Source organism: Myxocyprinus asiaticus, chromosome 46 (assembly GCF_019703515.2).
Source record: "Myxocyprinus asiaticus isolate MX2 ecotype Aquarium Trade chromosome 46, UBuf_Myxa_2, whole genome shotgun sequence".
NCBI lineage: Eukaryota > Metazoa > Chordata > Actinopteri > Cypriniformes > Catostomidae > Myxocyprinus > Myxocyprinus asiaticus.
The window spans coordinates 6,647,712-6,668,021 of NC_059389.1; the positions used below are offsets into that span (position 1 = coordinate 6,647,712).

General features: G+C 36.9%; 2 protein-coding genes across 4 annotated transcripts; both read right to left on the minus strand.

Moving 5' to 3' along the window:
* Nucleotides 1-30: 30 nt before the first annotated feature.
* Nucleotides 31-3,671, minus strand: LOC127435864 (CD59 glycoprotein-like). The gene is made up of 4 exons (XM_051689603.1): nucleotides 3,541-3,671; nucleotides 2,854-2,928; nucleotides 2,628-2,732; nucleotides 31-1,545 (listed from the first exon to the last, which is right to left on the minus strand). The coding sequence occupies exons 2-4, from the start codon at nucleotides 2,906-2,908 to the stop codon at nucleotides 1,340-1,342; spliced, it is 366 nt and encodes a 121-aa protein (XP_051545563.1). The 5' UTR covers nucleotides 2,909-2,928; nucleotides 3,541-3,671; the 3' UTR covers nucleotides 31-1,339.
* A 2,403-nt stretch (nucleotides 3,672-6,074) lies between these two features.
* prdm11 (PR domain containing 11) lies at nucleotides 6,075-19,932 on the minus strand. 3 transcript variants are annotated; one of them, XM_051689842.1, is made up of 8 exons: nucleotides 19,718-19,932; nucleotides 16,286-16,400; nucleotides 16,094-16,170; nucleotides 15,664-15,923; nucleotides 15,484-15,551; nucleotides 15,219-15,406; nucleotides 13,685-14,221; nucleotides 6,075-13,120 (listed from the first exon to the last, which is right to left on the minus strand). In XM_051689842.1, exons 2-8 carry the CDS (start codon nucleotides 16,348-16,350, stop codon nucleotides 10,989-10,991), a joined length of 3,327 nt encoding a protein of 1,108 aa, XP_051545802.1. In that variant the 5' UTR covers nucleotides 16,351-16,400; nucleotides 19,718-19,932; the 3' UTR covers nucleotides 6,075-10,988. The 3 variants fall into 3 exon arrangements, with proteins under 3 accessions (XP_051545802.1, XP_051545801.1, XP_051545803.1); XM_051689841.1 differs by having other exon boundaries at nucleotides 13,685-14,224; XM_051689843.1 differs by lacking the exon at nucleotides 13,685-14,221.
* Nucleotides 19,933-20,310: the final 378 nt, after the last annotated feature.

Consider the following 20,310-nt stretch of genomic DNA (forward strand, 5'->3'; position numbering starts at 1 on the left):
TCATGTTTAAAACATCAGCCTAAAACACAATTTTAGTTTTTTTAGCTGTTTTTTACTAATGTAAACACACCACATACAAAAGTCATGAACGTTAAAATTGAGCATTTTGCTACATTCTTTTAAAAAACAAAATTCTATAAATAAAAAATACAAAAATTATGAAAAGGGCAAAACAATAATAATTGAAGAAAACAGCAAAAAATGATTTACAGCAAATAGTGCTTTACGATATTGCAGCAGTTAGTTAAAACAAAATATTAGCTAAATAATGGCCTATATATAGTAAATATACCGATCAGCCACAACATTAAAACCACCTACTCAACCAACCAAATGCTCAAACCAGCCTATATGGCACCAACAATCATCCAAGTGATTATCTAACCAGCCAATCGTGTGGCAGCAGTGTAGTGGATAAAATCATGCAGATACGGGTCAGGAGCTTCAGTTAATGTTCACATCAACCATCAGAATGGGGACATTTTTTTTTATCTCAGTGATTTGGACCGTGGCATGTTTGTTGGTGCCAGATGGGCTGGTTTGATTATTTCTGTAACTGCTGATCTCCTGGGATTTTCACACACAACAGTCTCTTGAATTTACTCAGAATGGTGCCAAAAACAAAAAACATCCAGTGAGCGTCAGTTCTGTGGACGGAAATGCCTTGACTGGTTCAAACTGACAAAGTCTACGGCAACTTAGATAACCGCTCTGTACAATAGTGGTGAGAAGAATATAATCTCTGAATGCTATTCTGAGATGCGGGTTGGCGCTGTTTTGGTGGCACGAGGGGGACCTACACAATATTAGGCAGGTGGTTTTAACGTTGTGGCTGATCGGTGTAAATAGACCATATTTAGAGCAGCGCCATATTTGATTTGTGACGAGAATTAAACTGGTGTTGTCTGAATGTTTTTTTTTTTTAAAGATGTCTTTTAAGTGTTTCGTCAGCAGAACGATCAACACCAATTTAAGCAACAGTACAACCAATTAAAGAGACAGTCTATTCCTTACAGCCTAATTTTCATTCCCGTCACTGAATAAGGTCTACAACCTATATCCATGATGATTAAGACAACAAATAGCTGACGTTCTAGAGACTGAACTTGTGTTTTGGCTGAGGCCACATCCATACTAATACGTTTTTATTTGAAAACGCTCTAATTTCGCACACCACACTGGAACAGCGTTTTCCACCACCGAAAACAGAGCATTTAGAAAATTTTTTCTTTTACCACCTACTTTGGAAAATGATGACGTTGGGAAACTGAAAATTTAGTTTTCAAACAAAAATGCACTAGTGTGGATGTGGCCTTAGAGTAATTTTACAAAATAAATCTCATGCAGCGAAGCAGCACCACCAGAGGCCAGTCACCGCCGTCATTAGGGACAGAAACGAGGTGCCCGCGGTGGTCGCCGGACTGCTGTTGCACAGGTCCGTGTGGCAGCACATGTAAGTGTACTCTGATATCGACGGGAACTGCTGGGACAGTCCAGAGTTGTCACAGTCAGTGTATCGAATACACTTGCGAACTGTCTTTCCACCTGCAATGCAGAAATATAACTTAATTAGGCAATTTGAGGGATAGACTTGCAGTTTCTATTTTAAAAGAGCATTCTAGCACAATTTTAATCTCTAGTGTATCGTAACCCTTATATTGTGTTCCGGTCAAAATTGACCGATTAACTTTTTTTTCTTTCTGAAAACTGTAGTTTATTTCATCCAATTGGAATAAAATTCCATGACTTTGTTCACACAGGACATCTGATAATTTTCATAATATTTTATTGGCTATATTTCACTTTGTTACACCTGTTGTGTTCCCGGTCAAAAATGACTGGCCTTTGGAAATGAATGGATTAGACTACAAAATAAAGAAATATTAAGTGTTCAGGAGCATCCCAATCCTTTTGCACACACAAAGTCCTTTGGACATGTGCGCATGCACACACACACACACATACATACTCACACAAAATGTGTGTTGAGCGCCCTTTTCAACATCGTCTTTCCATGTACACTCTTTGAGGAATATCTCAAGATCTACTTATCGTATTATGTTGTGTTTGGGCTCATTTGAATCGGGATAATCTGCTGTAAATTAAGTTATGCCACTGTCTATGTTAAATGTATGTTTCAGGAAGTAATAAGGAAAAACGTGACAAGAAGACACTCCTGTTTATTATATTTATGTGTGTCAGTGGGAATTTCATACACTGATACTCACTGCAGTTTCGCCTCTGAGTGAAACAAATTTGCTCTTTACATTTTACTAATTGAGTCCTTTCCAACGCTATATAACACATGGCTATCTCATTTTTTAAATGTTTTTACCGACTCTGAATATAATTGTTGTGACATCAAATTTGCAAGTTAGTTGTGGTTGTTAGTTGTGGCTTTTAAATGATAAAACAATAAATATAGCGTTCAAAATTATGACAAAAATTATTTCGACACTTTCTGATTGTCAACCATTAGTGGGACATGTCCATAATTAGTTTGATTAAATACACCTGTGGTTACTCTGCTAGGAAGTTAGTTGTGAGAAAAGATCATCATTATAATATAATATAATATAATATAATGTAACATGACATACTAAATACAAAACCCTTTATGCACAAACCTTTCTCATAGAGATATAAACATGCATCCTCATAAGAGCATTCTTGCTGTACTTTGCATTGGCCACCAAAGTAATCCTCACACTTGTAGCACCGAAGAGATGATCCTGTAGAGGAGAATCGCATTCCATAATGCTTAACGCCAGTTGCAAATAAAAAGCACTGAGGTCATGTACTAAAGACACATAAAACCAATGGAAGAATAATAAACATATACATTAAACTTACCCAAGCTAAGAGTCATACAACAGATCACAAGAAAAAGTCCAAAAGAGCACTTCATTATGAAAAACGCTTTCTGACCTAAAAGACCGAAAATGAGTTAAGATAAACTGAAATTAAACATAATTCCAACAGGTTAACGGAGCAAACTTTACATTGGCATTTCTTTAAAAAAAGCTGTAAGTTATAGGAAATATTAGAGCAATTCATTATGAGAAATGCTTCATTCTGTACGTAAATCTTATATATGTCAATATGTTTTAAACACATATGTAATATGTATGTTTTTCCACTGCTATAAAAAGTCACATACTTGTACATTTATACAACATATATTTAAAAATAATGTCCCTTTTCATATATGTAAGATATATTTCTCCAAATAATAGTGAAATTTGAATATGTACATACTGTATATGCCCACTTATATGAACTATAATTTAATATGTTCATATACAGTATGACCATATAACATATTTATGTATGTGCTTTTATAAGATATTAAAAATTAATAAGTAAAACAAACTATAATAAATAACTGGTGAAACCAAATGTTTAGATTTATAGGCTATCAAAATAAAATAAAATAAAAACATTGAAAAGAGTAGTGGGTCAGAGTGGTTATAAACCATATTTGCAATAGATTACCTATATGAAAACATCAGTAACATTCTTAAATAAAATATCACTTACCCTGCTCAAAATATTCAAATATCACAAATGTCCAAGCTTGTGTGTATCAATGATCCAAAAGCATTCCTCGCGCCTCCTCCTTGTGCAGGCTCTCGCCCAACCTCACCCTTGCTCTGCATGAATGATGCCGTTGATTGTGGTTTTCCTTAATGCCAGGACAGATTAACAGATTCCAAAAATTTGGCATTATTAATAATTGTCATTATAGCAATAGCTTTTATATTTTCAGTGGTATTCCCTGGAAAACAGTTCATATTCAGTTTAAACATGCAATTCCACGGCATTTAAAGTTTTTCCCCTGAACGACTTGACATTTAATGAATGGTTTACAGCCCAGAAATGTGTGCACATTTTTAGATATATTTGAATTTATTTTTGCATTTTATTCATTTTGCATACAAAAAAAAAGCACATTCAGAATTTGTCTTTACAAAGGCCGTATTAAGCAACAGAGATCTTGAATAAATGTTCACAAACTACTTTATCTTAATCAAATTGTCTCTCTATCAGTACAGCATAATGACTGACCACTAGAATTTAACCAGGATCCTTTTGCTGTGTTTCCCAACGCTGCAGCTGGTGGCGACAATAAGGCCTGTGTTCTCAATTCAACTGTTATTTCAATGCCCCTCTTATTTCAATCTACATCTGAAAAGCAACAGCGCACAACTATGGGGTTATTTTTGTTTCATATTAACATACAAATGGAAAGAGATTTACAAATAAAAAGTTGGTTCACAAATAAATTGAATGAGATCCACAAATAAATGTAAAGAGTTTCACAAAAATGAAATTAATTCACAAATAAAAAGAATGAGATTTACAAATACATGTTAGGAGTTTCACAAAAATAAAGTGAATTCACAAATAAATAAAATGAGATTTGCAAATAAAAAAATGATTTACAAATATATTTTTTAACTCAAACACAACTCTGTCCAGCATTTATTTGTGGATCGCTTCCTGTGCATTTGCAGATCGCTACACGTATTTGTCGATTTTGAAACGAATCTAACGTCAAGATGTGCACACAAATCTACAAATAGGTAGACCAATTTAACAATTAACCAATTTAATGCCATAGCAGATCTTGTACACTGTATAATATAGGGTATTAATTCATGGTTTGTGCTCCTAAGATCATCCAATATGATTCATGTTTTATAAAGACACTATCTGTACTACTGATCTTTTGTAGTGTCTAGTAGTGTGTCTGTTTGGATCTGCCATGTAACATTAAGAGTAAAGGTTTTGATGACACATTTCAGTCAAGAAACTTGGTTAGAATTTAAATAGCAGACTCATACAGTCAGCCAGGTTAGCTATAAAGCTAATGATCAGGACACACTACAAATGGGCAATTTTCAGCTGTCGACATTTAACAAGACACTACACGTTTATAATTGAGAGAAAATGATACAAACCTTATATCATGGTATTCCCCTGATGGCATCTGTTTCTTTAAAAGTTTGCAGCCTTGGAGCTTATCTGTAAGTGCTTGATTCCATGCTCATGAGAGCTCTGTGACTCTGGTCCCACCCTGATAGTAAAACGAAGCATGACTGGTTGATGATAGACTGTGCTACGATTGGTCAGAGTAATGTGGCCATTATCTGATTGGCTTGAGTAGACGATGGGTGGAGTCCACCTATTTGTAGATTTGTGTGCACATCTTGATGCTAGATTTGTTTCAAAATCGACAAATACATGTAGCGATCCGCAAATGCACAGGAAGCGATCCACAAATGCACACTATTCACAAATGAATGCTGGACAGAGGTGTGTTTGTGAGTTAATAATAATTTAAGTGAGTTAATTGAGTTAGTAAATATTTTTTGTTTATTTGCAATCTCATTCTTTATATTTGTGAATTAATTTCATTTTTGTGAAACTCCTTCCATTTATTTGTGGATCTCAATCAATTTATTTGTGAACCAACTTTCTGTTTGTAAATCTCTTTCCATTTGTATGTTAATATGAAACAATTCCATCTCCATACATAACTATGAATCTGTAACTCATGAGAGCTGAACAAACAGGATTAAGGGAATGGATTTGCTAGTATTTTAAAAACAGTGATGTGGCGATGTTAGTGCGGTAGCCAACACAAGTCCTCATGTTGTTGCTTTTCTCTCAACAATTATGAAAGGGAACATAAAATTGTTCATTGCATGTCTGAATGGGCAGGAGAGATTTTTTTTTTTTTTTACCCATGCCAGGCATGGGACTGTGTTGACAGCATCAAATCTTGGCACAGACAAACAATGAAATCATGGTCAGACAAGCAACAAAGAGCACTTGATATTTGTTAGGTCTGTGGTTTTCAGTGTAGCATTTTAAATAACATGTGTATTTGTCTGACTTATCCACAAATCCACAAATAGGTAAGAGCCACAATCGGGTAGTGATTTTAATGTCAGTTTACATATTCCCCTTGGAAGCGAACAAGTCATACTATTACAACTGACTCAAAAAATTTGATATATGAACGGTGAAATGATTAATAGCACAGGAAAATCAAAATGACAAAGAAATACAATTAAAAACTTTATTAAACCATTATTTGTTGAATATAGATTCCATATTCTGTCATTTTAAGTCCACATTCTTTAGGTAGACATTTCTTAAAATTCACATGAAGTTCATATTTTTGAGTTTCCAGTGTTATGTTTTCAGGAAGAAATGCAAAGTGTGTATGATGTATAAATGTAACTAAAATGACATAAATGACATTTCTCTCTGCAAGGAGAAACAGAATAAGAATTGACAGCTACCATTACTATTTACTTTTGAAAATAAACCAGAAGTGACTTTGTTCCTTAGGCTTTACCAGGTGTCTCCCAGATGCAAACAGGTCATCAATAATACGTTTGAATATAAAAATAATAATAATTCATGATACAACAACAGTACACATTATTGTGATTACATGAAAAGTAAATCAAGGAGATACAAAATTATGACTATCGACTTAAAATGTACAATTTGGTACACATCACTTTTTGACGAAAGAAAGATGTGTTAAAGTCTTAAAACAAACTCAGGCTTGACTTTGGCTCATTTTTATCAGAATTGACCATTATAAAAAAAAATTAAAAAAATAAGTGAAGAAGAGAGAAAGAAAAAGTGTACAAGACTCACAAGCTGTAAATACAAACAAGTATTTGATTTGTATAATAAAAAACAAATAATTGTACAAACAATCATTGACTAAATTGGAAATACAGTGGAAGCTAACCTAAACCACATCTTAAAGAGATAGTTCACCTAAAAATGAAAATTCTCTCATCATTTACTCACTTTAATGCCATCCCAGATGTGTATGACTTTCTTTCTTCTGCAGAACACAAACAAAGATTTTTAGAAGAATTTCTCAGCTCTCTATGTCCATACAATGCAAGTGAATGGTGACCAGATGTTTGAAGCTCCAAAAATCACATAAAGGCAGCATAAAGGTAATCCATATGATTATGGTGGTTTAATATACATCTTCTGAAGCGATGTAATCACTTTGGGTGAGAAACAGATCAATATTTTAATCCCTTTTAACTAAAAATCTTTAGTAACATTTCAGAATGTGAAAGTGGAGATTTATAGTAAAAAAGGACTTAAATATCTGTTTCTTACCCACACCTATCATATCTCTTCTGAAGACATGGATTTAACCACTGAAGTCATATGGATTACTTTTATGCTGGTTTTATATACTTTTTGGAGCTTAAAAGTTCTGGCCATAGTTTACTTGCATTGTATGGACCTACAGAGCTGAAATATTCTTCTAAAAATATTTGTTTGTGTTCAGCAGAAGAAAGTCATATACATCTGGAATGGCATGAGGGTGAGTAAATAAGATCATTTTTTATTTTTGCGTGAACTTTACCTTTAACAGAAGAAAATTAAACACAAACTGCTTTTATTCCTTGTACAAACATTCAAAACTATTTCAGCACAGAATTTATATATATATATATATATACACACACACACACACACATACATACATACCTGTATGTACACTGCCTGGCCAAAAAAAGTTGCAGTTTTGATTGAAATAAGCTTAATAATAATAATAATAATAATAATACTAATTAAGTATTTAATTAAGTAACTAATTATTAAGTATTAATAATAATACTTAAGAGCCTATGATTGGATCATTATTGCAGTGATTAATATGTTTCAGCTGGCAACCATTCTTTTAACCCTAACTGATGCAGTGTGTAGCTTCTCATTTCTTAAACAACCATGTCGGAAGACGGATCCCGTGGTCGTGGAAAACATGTTACTGTGTTTCAGAAGGGGCAAATTATTGGCCTGCATCAAGCAAAGGAAACAACTAAGGAGATTGATGAAATCACTGGAAATGGGTTAAGAATTGTCCAACGCATTATTAAAACCTGGAAGGATAGTAGTGAACCGTCAGCTTCACGGAAGAAATGTGGTCGGCAAAAAAACTTGAATGATCATGATCGGAGATCACTAAAATGCTTGAAGTCAAATTGTAAAAAAACAACAGTAGAACTCACGGCTATGTTTAATAGTGAAAGTAAAAGCATTTCCACATGCACAGTGCGACGAGAACTTGCAGGATTGGGACTAAACAGCTGTGTGGCCACATGAAAGCCACTTGTTAGTGAGGCTAATCGGAATAAAACAACTTAAATTTGCTGGGGAGCATAAAGATTGGACTGTGGAGCAATGGAAAAAGGTCATGTGGTCTGATGAGTCCAGATTTACTCTATTCCAAAGCGATGGGCGCGTCAGGGTAAGAAGGGAAGTGCATGAGTGCCCACTGTACAAGCCTCTGGAGGCAGTGTTATGATCTGAGGTTGCTTCAGTTGGTCAGGTCTAGGCTCAGCAATGTTATGTGGCACTAAAATGAAGTCAGCTGACTACCTGAATGTACCGAATGACCAGGTTATCACATCAATGGATTTTTTTCTTTCCTGACAGCATGGGTATATTCCAGGACGACAATGCTGAGATTCATTGTGCTCAAATTGTGAAAGAGTGGTTCAGGGAGCATGAGGTATCATTTTCACACATGAATTGACCACCACAGAGTCCTGACCTTAACCCCATTAAAGGTCTTTGGGATGTGCTAGAAAAGACTTTATGGAGTGGTTCGACTCTCTCGTCATCAATACAAGATCTTGGCCAAAAATTAATGCACTCTGGATGGAAATAAATGTTGTGATGTTGCATAAGGTTGTCGAAACAATGCCACAACGAATGCACGCCGTAATCAATGCTAAAGGTGGTTCAACGAAATATTAGACCTTTTTTTTTTTTTGGGCCTGGCAGTGTATATTCCCTTATTGAGTCCATTCTAAATAAACAAATAAACAAAAAACAAACAACATGTTTAATACACCTCCACTATAAAAGACGATTCACTCAATGACATACCTCACTGTGAGGTAACAGTCTAAAATTCAAACACATACAGCAATTCACATAAGTAAATTTAAGAAAAAAAAATATTCTGATTTTTGGTAGCTCACATATTAACACTTAACACAATGTCATTGCTGCTGGAACAGAGTTCAAATGTTAAACTGTTCACTGGGGCAAAAAAGCTAGCAAATGTTAACTTCTCTGAAGCTTAATAGTTTGATGTAAAAGAGAACAATCATTTAGATAGAAAATTGCTTTTTGTACATTGGACAGTCTGTTTACTTTTTAAATTTATATTCATTAAAACAACATAAAAATGGATTTACTGAACTGACAGAGGCATTCTATTTCCATAAAACACATCAATGCTGAATTTTCTGATGTGCAAAATCTAAATCTATTGTAAAATAAGGACAAGAGGTTTTAATGACTAAAGAAAATTCTTTGCAACAGACTAATGTAAAAAAAAAAAAAAATTCATCTCATGTCGTAGCACATGGAAAGTTCTCCAGCCTTAACAGCGCATATGGATAGTTAATGGTTAACGGAACTTCAGAGACGACTGCATTCAGCTGCTCTTTTAGATTTTACACAGATGAATAGAAACAGCATGTATAATCAATACTAGGCCCTATTAAATATTAAAGACTGCATGTAATCCCTATTTGTTCTAGATTAAGATATAACGCAGATTACAATATTTTACAGAGTGATAAAATAATGCTTTAAACTGACATTCATTTTAATTAACATTTCAACTGCAACACTGAAAATGACAAAACCTTTCTGAACCAATAAACAACTTTTATGAAATAATAAAAGAACAATTTAAAACAAACAACAAATTATATAAGGGTGAACATATAAGCATCTTAAAAAACGTGTTCTATCATGTTGGAAACCTCAGTTTTGCTTCAAGGAACATCATTAATAAGACTTTGATTTGCGTGTATAGAAGAATATACAATGTAAAAGGTAAGATATATATTGCACAGGTATAATCATTGGAAATTAGTGGAAAGACAAGATTATGCAAGAAACAAACTAAAATCAGTAAAAAAAAAACAAAAAAAAAAAACATTTGCTGTTGGCTTTAAGAAAAGCAATGGGAAAGTAAACTAATAAAATACTTTAAAGTGTCAAGCACGTAATAACGCAATCAAAGATTCCAAAGCTTTGTTCTTGTACGACTTTGATTTAGAAGAGTTCTTCTTTGAGGTGCTTAAATGTCTAAGAATCTCTTCCAGCAGTAAATTGGCAAACATGAACATGTACCAGAAAAAATCAGGACTGTTAGGTAATGCAGACTTTTCCTAATTGGCTGGAAGGCATTCAAACTTTTATATATTTGAAATCTATAAATCAGTTAGATTGTGTGTAAACTGCAGCCTGATTACATACAGAATCATGGCACATCCACATGTTTCAAATCAAGATTTACACTAAAGAGTATATAAAAAAAGATACAAAATGTCTGTTATATGGCAGGAACATAATGCATGGCAAAATAGTGGCTATTTCCATTCCGATTTGTGATTACCAGCATATTGAACATGCAATAAAAATGAAGTGCTTTTTATTATCTAATTCAACATACAAACTGATTGCTCTAATTATATTGCAGATAGAATAATGAAACTAGTTTTAGTTGAATATAGGCTTGAAAGGCGGTGACATTGTCAGAGAATAAAAAAGACTTCGCTTATCAATGCCTGATAAATCAATGAAATTTTGTTTTTTAAAAACTCAGATCGAACATTCACATAACAACAATCCTCACCAATAGAAAATAAGAAACTTCCTCTTTGGAACACAAACATCATGAATATAAACACATCACAACCATGTATGTGAACATTTTAAAGTGTTTCATGTGCCTGTGCCCTGCAATGGCATTCCTACCTACTCTTAGAGAACATGCTGATCAAGGCCATTTTAGCAGCAGGGCCAATGTCAAACTACTTGGCCAATCACATTATAGTCCCTATCAGCCCTTTTCCAATGAGATGGCTTTTTGGAATTAAGTTGGATGAGGAATTGGCTCTGATCAGTCAAATATTAGAATAAAACTCTGTTTTCATTTCCATATTGTGCAATACATGCTTTTGTTCGGCAGTCGAGAGTGAACAACTGTTCCCAGATTTCTCTTCAAACCAACTGTCCAATGCTCGCTTTCCTTCAAAGCTGCCGATAGATGGACCATTAATGGCCAAGGTGAGCAGATCGTTTGTTTGATCCAGAGTCAGTCTGGAACGGTTATTTCTGCGCACTTTCTGCACCGACCCCCTTCCTTTTTCGCAGCATACAGTTGACGTTGGTAAGACCCTGACAAACTGCAGGATGTGATTAAGCAGAGGAAAACGTTGCTTGTATCTGAAGATGTGGCTCACCACCTCTTTAAAACCATTTACACTACAATAATCAGCTTTCAAATCTCTCCATTCAACCACAAGGCTTCCTCGGGGATCTATTCTTTCTTGCGAGATCTCACAGCCAGATGAAGGAATGGTCTCCAGGTGGTCAAAAATGAGAAGGATCTCCTTCTCTCCATATGTGCCAAGATTATCCCGCTTAAGAGGCCAAGTGGCCAGGTCAAGTACCTGACAAGCCTGGACCACTGTGCGGCTGCGTCGTTCAAAGCTTTGGGCCAGAATTCCTTGACTTTTCTGACAGATCTTCTCTCGGATCGACTGGAACTTGGACTCTGCAACACGTAGGTTCTTGAGGTCCACACCATTGAAGCTCTCCCGAAAGTTATCCTCAAACTCCTGGAGGTACTCCCCTGGGGAGTCCACCAACTGTCCGATCTCATGAATGGCATCCTCAAATTTTGCATCCACCTGGGACACCAACAGATAGTCCCCCTGGAAGATGAAAGCAAGTCGTGAAAAGACAGCAATGATGTCCAACAGAAAATAGATCAGCTTTACTGATTGGTAGTCCAACAGGAACTGTAGAAGAGACAGGGCAATAGCAGCAGCATCACCTCTCTGGGTTTGGCTGCTGATGCTCTTCAAGTGAGCAACCACCTCCAGGTAGTCCTTGATGAGGGAATTAAGGACATTCGGCTCACCTATGATCCACCGAATGGCCCTTATATCCCCAAGAAACTCGGTTTCCTCGGACAGAGTTGGTGCTGTTGACCTCAGCTCGGCCATCATACGTGGCGAATACCGATAGAATCCAAGCAGCTGCTTCAAGTTGTTCTCCAAATCCTCCAAGCATGAGAGCTCCTTCCCACTAATGGCATCAAGTACCTCTAAATGGGGACGATGGATCATCACAGGTAGACACAACACCCAAGGGATTGTCTTTCTTATGGCTATGTAAAGATTGGCCCTCAAACTAGAGGAGATGTTGGAGCCATCTATTCCCAAACCAACCACTAACATGTCCTGAAGTCTCAGACCGAGAACACCAAAGGCACGATCCACTGCCTGGACGTAGCCTTCCACATTGCCTCCACATAACTTTTGTAAGGAGAGGAACTCGGTGGCAGGCAACCCATCTGCGGTCGTGAACTGCACATAAACGGCAACAGTGTCAGCCAAGAGGTCATCGTTCTGTCCATCCATGATGATGCTTAGAAAGGGCGAACGGCGGATCTTCTCTGCCAAGTCCTCTTTTAATGCTCGAGCAATGTGTTGGATTATAATCTGACAGTCATTCTCGTTCATGTACTGATCCACCACTTTCAGTTCACACTTCTTCAGGAGCTCAGCCAGGGGTCGCAGATCAGAAAACGGCCGCCCTTCCAAAGCCAGATGGTAGGCAGCATTGAAGAGAGTCATCATGTTACGACACATCTCTTCAGTCTTCTCTGGGTGCATGCGCAGCTTGTAAAGCTGCAAACACTTCTTGTGTAGGTTGCTCTGGCTGTGCAGTTTAATGGTGTGGATCTTGAATTGCTTGGAACCGATGATAAAAGCAGAGGTACGGGAGGACTGGACGGTGTATTGCCGGCAGACATGGCACCACATCTCGTTCAGTGAGGGCGAATATCGAAGAAACCAGAACTTCTTCAGCCACTCTTGTTTGAAGCGACGAATCCGGCGACCTGAGCCTGCCAAGAGCTTTGAAGACTCGTCTGTAGCCACCATGAGGTCAGCAGACATGGATTCATCAGCAGAATCAACTTCCTGGTCATCCTCTTCAAGGACGACTTGGATAGGCGTCATGGCTTCTACACCAAATAAGCAAACAGAGCACACATTTGAATATAACACCAACACAGAACAAGATTTTTTTTCAAGAAACAATAATTTACTTGTCAGTGTCGGTACAAATAAAGGTTTTAGAGACACTACTAGTTAATGAATGCATGTTCATACCAACTGAAAGCACAACTCATTCTCAAAACAACTAACATTTAATTCAAATTCTAGATCAAACCAATACAAAGATACTAATATAATTCTCATAACAAATGAATCTCAACACTCATGTTTTAATTCATATTAATCAACCAGAGCAGCATGCTCATCAAACCCTTGCAGGTTTCGAAAAGAAAACACGCATTCATGATTTTAATAAAAGTTTTAATAAGTTGTGCACTTCCATTGAACACATGTCAACAAATATGGCAAACACAAAATCAATGGCAAAAAAAGCTCAAAATAACAAAAGATTAAGCATCTGTTCAATGAAAAACTAAAGCTGTTTATCATAAAAGCCTGATATCTATATTAACATCTATTGCAGAAAGGCCCTCATCCATGGCAGCGTTCCATCCCAGGTGCAAACCTACCTCGGAGATCTTCACTGGGAAGGGGCTCAGATGGCATTACAGGTATAATTTCGGTCTGCCCATGTCCTCTCAGAAGGAGCAATTCAGCCTCCAGCTCACGGATTCTTCTTTTCAGCCTTATACAATTCGGGCAGAAAGATGTTGAAGGTCTATCACTGGTCAGAGTCACCTCTTCTTCTGTGTTTTCCATTTTAATACACTTTGCATCAAAGCTTCTCTCAAGATGTTCCATGGAAGCCAATCCAGAGGTGAAGACAGAGTCTTTAGAATCCAAGTCAGGCTGGCTGAAAACCTGAAAGACATTCGTTCTTGCTCTTGAAAAAGTCAAGGTGCTGTTCAGAGGGTTGTTCTGACATTGACTGGCTTCCAGAGATGCTTCCAAGACATCTTTGAAAATGAGGTCAATCTTCTTTTTCTTGGCCTGGGGCTGGTTTTCTCCTTCATCACTTCCAAGCTTACTGAGGGTCCTTCTGCCTTGCATGGCAGATCTAAGCACTGGACCTCTGGGCTCCTCCTGATATTTGTCTTCCAGTTTCACTGCTTCAAGACAAAAGTGCTATGTGTCATTAATAGGAAATCTTGCAAAACAATCAGGATATTTCAAAATCTGTGTACTGAAATATCAATAAAGGTGTGGGCTATGGTAGGGTGAGTTGCATATTCTGGTATATAGGAAGGAATATAAACCTATTTCACTTACCTGGTGAACCACTGATGGTCTGAAACATCTCTTCTTGGTATGTTTTTGTGGATCGAAAATGCTCAAAATTAAATTTATGGATTGTGATGAGAAAGGTCTATACTTTAATATTTGAGTAATCCTCATAAAACCTTTAAAGAACATGTCTGCATACAGTGTTTTACCCCAAAAGCAAAATGAATAAATTCTGTTTTGCTTATAGATAATGAAGCCTAATTTAGGACCACAATGTTTTATTTTTTGCTTTGTGTGACAGTATTTTCAAAATTAACTTTCAGTTAAGCACTAACCCCACCCCCCCATTTTATTTAAATTGTAGTTTTTGTTGTACTGCCATTTATTCATGCTGCTTTAAATAATAATAAAAAATTACAATAAAAATTACAAAAATCTTACATTACAGTATTGAAGATTTGGGACAAAATTGTGCTTTTACCAGGGATGGTGATAATTTTTTTAGCTGCTTATAAGATTTCACAGAGCTTATATTTTTAAATACCCTGTTAATGTCTACTTAAGTGACAGAAATATTGGAGTGCGTTTTCACTCTTGTAGGACAGCGTTTGTCATCAGATCTATTCCAGGGAACTATATTCCCATTAAAGCGGTTTATAACTGTTGAAATTAACATGTTGTGACTTGTCATTTTGAAGATGGTTTTAATTCATAGAGACAATAGAAACTGGGGTTAAGTGTCTTGCTAAGCACACAATGCTGATAGGATAAGAGAAGGATATTAGCAATATTTCCAGTGCAATTTATGTGTTGGCAGCCCAGATTAATATTACTTTGACATAATTTCAACTTTTTTCCAATCAGCAGGAGGTGTCTCACCTGTGTCCAGGTTGCGGTCAATGCTGTCCTGGGACACACTCTGTAGTCGTCTCAAGTAGTCGTTGCTGTACCACACGAAAAGTTTATTGCCCACTGTTAGTCTCCGACACACTTGGAAGTAGATGTGCTCGCCATGTTGAAACGCACTCAGGTTCCTTTTGCTCTCATCAGAGGAAATCTGAATAAACCTGAGAACAACAAACAAATATAAACAAAATGTTAACGTGCCTACAGTGACCAAAATACCTTTTAACACAACTATTACCTCATCCAGTTTGCTGTAGTTTCATCACTCCCATCAATGAATTTATATGTGTTGTCCTCATTAACAATCTAAAATAAATAATATAATAAGCACAAACTGAAAGAAAAACATACTAATATTAATGATATTGATATTTACTTATTATTATTGCTAATTACAGAGTTTAAATGTACAACTCACCATCCATGAGTATGGCCCTGAAGGTTTATCCGAGGCCATTAGTTGGCCTTGATAAGGGCCAAACAGTGCTCCCTTTGGTATGTTTTCCTCCCTACAGCAGACATCCACCTTATCACGCTTTTTGAGGATCTCAAAGCACGCGGGTACAGTGAGAGCTGCTCGGTTGGGCACCCCTGATGCCACAGGGGTGTCTGGCACAAACACAGGGGGCCCGTGGCTAGGGCATTTCTCCACAAAATACTCCTTGCATTCTTCACAGACTGTATTTGTAACATATGAGCAATGAGTTTCGATTTGCAAAATGCTACTACACGCTATTATAACTTAAGCACTTTTATACAAAATAACAGCAAGCACCTATCTTATCTGAGGTCTAATATTCAATGACCTACACAATACTTTTATTTATGTTCAAGTAAATGATACTTACACCAGTAACTGGCATGATGCTCATGGTCAACTTTTTGTTTTTTGTTTGGTTCCTCGGATGGCATGTCATTTAAAGAACTGGGTGAAAAAATAAGGTAAAGCTACTGTTTTGCAGGTTTTATACTCAGGGAATGTACTTTAAATATTACCTTTATTAGTTTTATTAATATATGTCATATTTTGTAAGGCTGACCTGGAGCTGCAGTCTGCCTCAACTTCCATGGACTGCTGGGCTGGAATAGTGGAGGAATCTGTCATGATCTGGGCAGGATGGAGAGGTTCCTGTGTGCCCCTTTTTACTCCAGCATCTTAGAGGTAAAGTAAGGAAATTGTAAAATGTTAAAAGTAAGGGGAATTAGAAATCATGACGGGACATTATTCATTAACCAGAAAAGATTAGCAGGGTATGTTGTCACAATGGGAACATGTAATTAAATAGCCTTTTATAGGCTTTACAGCTAAATTTAAACAATAAAATAATTATATACCACAAAACAATTCAGTAAAATTGTAAATATGTAAAAGATAACATTCAGGCCAATGGAAACTGTAAAATATGAATTAGATAAACTTAAAACATATAAAACATTACACAACCTGCCCCAATCTGACACACACACACACACACATATATATATATATATATATATATATATATATATATATATATATATTACACACACATACACACACTGATGAGCCAAAACATTATGTTTGAGATCTGGGGAATTTGGAGGCCAGGGCAACACCTTGAACTCTTCATCATGTTCCTCAAACCATCCCCAAACAATGTGTGCAGTGTGGCAGGGTACATTATTCTGCTGAAAGAGACCACTGCCATCAGGAAATACTATTGTCATGAAGGGGTGTACCTGGTCCGCAACAATGTTTAGGTAGGTGGCACGTCAAACTGATGGCCACATGAATGGCTGGACCCAGGGTTTCCCAGCAGAACATTGCCCAGAGCATCACACTCCCTCCACCGGATTCATCTTCCCACAGTGCATTCTGGTGCCATCACTTCCCCAAGTTAACAGCACACATGCAAAAGGCCATCCATGTGATGTAAAAGAAAATGGGATTAATCGAACCAGGCGACCTTTTTCCACAGCTCCAAGGTTCAGTTCCGACGCTCGCGTGCCCCTTGTAGGCACTTTCGATGGTGGACAGGGGTCATCATGGGCACTCTGACTGGTCTTCGGTTATGCAGCCCCATACGCAGCAGGTTGCAATGCACTGCGTGTTGTGACACGTTCCTCCCGTAACCATCATTTACATTTTCTGTGACTTGTGTCACAGTAGATATTCTGTCAGTTTGGACCAGACGGGATAGCCTTCGTTGCCCTTGTGCATCAATGAACCTTGGGTGCCCAACACCCTGTTGCCGGTTTGTGGTTTATCCCTCCTCGGTCTACTGTCGGTAGGCACTCACCACTGCTGACCGGGAGCACCCCACAAGCCTTGCCGTTTCAGAGATGCTCTGACCCAGTCGTCTGGCCATAACAATTTGGCCCTTGTCAAAGTCAATCAGGTCTTTACTCCTGCCCATTTCTGCTGCATTCAACACGTTGTCTTTGAGAACTGATTTTTCGCTTACCATCTAATCTACCCAGACCTTGACATGTGGCCTTTTTAGGAGATAATCTACGTTATTCACTTCACCTGTGAGTGGTCAAAGTTTTGGCACATCGGTGTATATATGTATGTGTGTGTGTGTATATATACACACACACACACACACACACACATATATATATATATATATATATATATATACACACACACATACACACACACATACACACATATATATATATATATATATATATATATATATATATATATATATATGTGTGTGTGTGTGTGTGTGTGTATATATATATATATATATATATATATATATATATATATATATATATATATATATATATATATATATACACACACACACACACACACACACACACACACACACATACACATACATATACATATATACACATACATACAAGGACGGATTAAGAACTGAGAGGCCCATGGCCCGGTGCACCATGGAGGCCCCCCATGTTGTGTCACGTGACTGCGTTCACTTCCAGATTGTTTTTCACCTGGCAAAGTTTCAGCACTTGATAAACGGTGAGCCAATGTTTTCCCCCCAGGAAAGTGAACCTGCCCGGGCAGAATTACGCATTTTCCATTTATTAAGAATAGGCCTACTATGTTGCAGGCAGTGACAGAGATTATTTTTGTTCGACTTTAATGTGATTTTATCATTTGAAGGTCTATGTATTGTGCTATTTCGGCTCATAGCTTACTGTGCACTTTATTCCCTTTACTTTACTTTATAGAAATTTTAGTTTGTAGCATAGAATTCACAAAATTATTCTAACTTAAGACTTAAGTTTTGAAGTAAGCGTTAAGGAAAAAGTGCTTATGGAAAAAAATGCAGTTGTATAGTTGGAATTTTTAACCACAAAAAAATTATTTCGGCTTGTCCCTCCTTTTCTTTAAAACAAGCAAACATCGAAATTACAGTGAGCCACATACAATGGAAGTGAATGGGGCCAATTTTTAAGGGGTTTAAAGGCAGAAATGTGAAGCTTATAATTGTATAAAAGCACTTACATTAATTCCTCAATTAAAATTTGTGTATTATTTGAGCTGTAAAGTCATTTTTACAGCGGACTACTAAATTACCGGGATTACTTCGTCATGGCAACAAAGTTGTAAAATTGGATATAACTTTACACAGAAAAGGTTAGTAAGCAATTTATCACTCTAAAATCATGTTAACACACATATTGTTTACATCTTGTGGCTATAATTTTGAAACGGTTGAGTATTTTTACTTTCACAGATTGGCACCATTCACTTCCATTGTAAGTGTCTCACAGTAACCCAGATTTGTGCTTTTTATTTTATTTTTTTTTTTTTTTTAAAGAAAATGAGCGACGAGTTGAACTAATTTTTGTGGTAATCAACATTATGCCACAAATACTGTCAGCTGAGCTTCTGTTGAACCTGGAATATTTCTTTTAGCTCAGTCGATGGAATTTGTGGCATAATGTTGATTACTAGAACAATTTTATTTATTTTGTTTACTCCGTTAAAAAAAAAAAAAAAAAAAAAAAAAAAGCAAAAATCGAGGTTACTGAGGCACTTGCAATGAAAGTGAATGGGGCCAATTTTTTTGAGTTTTAAGGCAGACATGTGCAACGTATAATTATATAAAAGTGCTTTCATAAATTTTTCTGTTAAAGCTCGTGTGTTATTTGAGTCGTATACGTTTCCAAAACCAGATCCAAATTCCTACTTCCAAAATATTTCGGTCAGAGAGCAGCGCTGTGATTGGTCAACGCGGCTGTCGCTTTCAATCTAACCCGAGCTGTAAGAAGAGACGAGCGCAGTAAAACAAATAGGGCAACACTGGTGTCTTAAAAGACAAAACTACCTCAAAGTTATGTTCTTCTGGAGTCTGTAAGGCAAAAGTTGCAAAGTGAGGGTGGTGGCGATGACTGTACGTACCGCTTTCCGTAAGGTTTACGTCCGTTTCGTGCCTGGCAATTTGCCTAACGCTTTCGGAAGCCATTTTCATTGGCCACATTGGCTAGTGAATGTAACTCACCGTCTGTAGAATATACGCAGTGCGTCGGGGGTCTTCGGTGGTCCTCTTCAGCCGCGGTGCGTCTCTTCTTCGGCCGCTTCGAGAAACGCGGCGGTGACGCAGTGGTACGGGAGGCTTTCACTAGTCCCGGGCGATGCAAAGTTTATCATCTCCAAATGTTTGCAACACAGTCAGCTGCTTCTCTATCTTGCTTAGACCACCATCTTTTTATTACAGGAAATGACATGGAAAACGGAAGAAAGCGGCGCTTGTGCAGACCGGGCACAACATTTCAGGAAAGGGAAAGTTAGATTGTGGGGGAAGTTTCACGCGTCTCCTGGAGCATAAAGTAACAGTTGTGTGTCAAGTTTTCCCTTAATATATATATATATATATATATAACAGAAACAAAGATAATTAATGCTTTTCCCTCATACTTTGTATTCTTTTAAAAAAAAAAAAAAAAAAAAAAAAAAAATCTGATATGTATTCATCTCCATCTGCGTAAAGGTGCTGTAAGCATTTTTAACAGTTCTAGAAGTTCACGTCGCAAAATCACGTTCTCAAACTTTGCGTGACATCAAACTGACCGCGGCACGCGACCAATTTCCCCC

Coding starts and splice junctions, on each gene's coding strand:
- LOC127435864 (XM_051689603.1), bottom strand. CDS start 2,908: ATGAAGTGCTCTTTTGGACTTTTTCTTGTGATCTGTTGTATGACTCTT. Junction 2,733..2,853: donor TTGTATGACTCTTAGCTTGG/GTAAGTTTAATG, acceptor TCTCCTCTACAG/GATCATCTCTTCGGTGCTAC. Junction 1,546..2,627: donor TTTATATCTCTATGAGAAAG/GTTTGTGCATAA, acceptor TCTGCATTGCAG/GTGGAAAGACAGTTCGCAAG.
- prdm11 (XM_051689841.1), bottom strand. CDS start 16,350: ATGACAGATTCCTCCACTATTCCAGCCCAGCAGTCCATGGAAGTTGAG. Junction 15,407..15,483: donor ACTACAGCAAACTGGATGAG/GTAATAGTTGTG, acceptor TGTTGTTCTCAG/GTTTATTCAGATTTCCTCTG. Junction 14,225..15,218: donor TGACCGCAACCTGGACACAG/GTGAGACACCTC, acceptor TTTGTCTTGAAG/CAGTGAAACTGGAAGACAAA.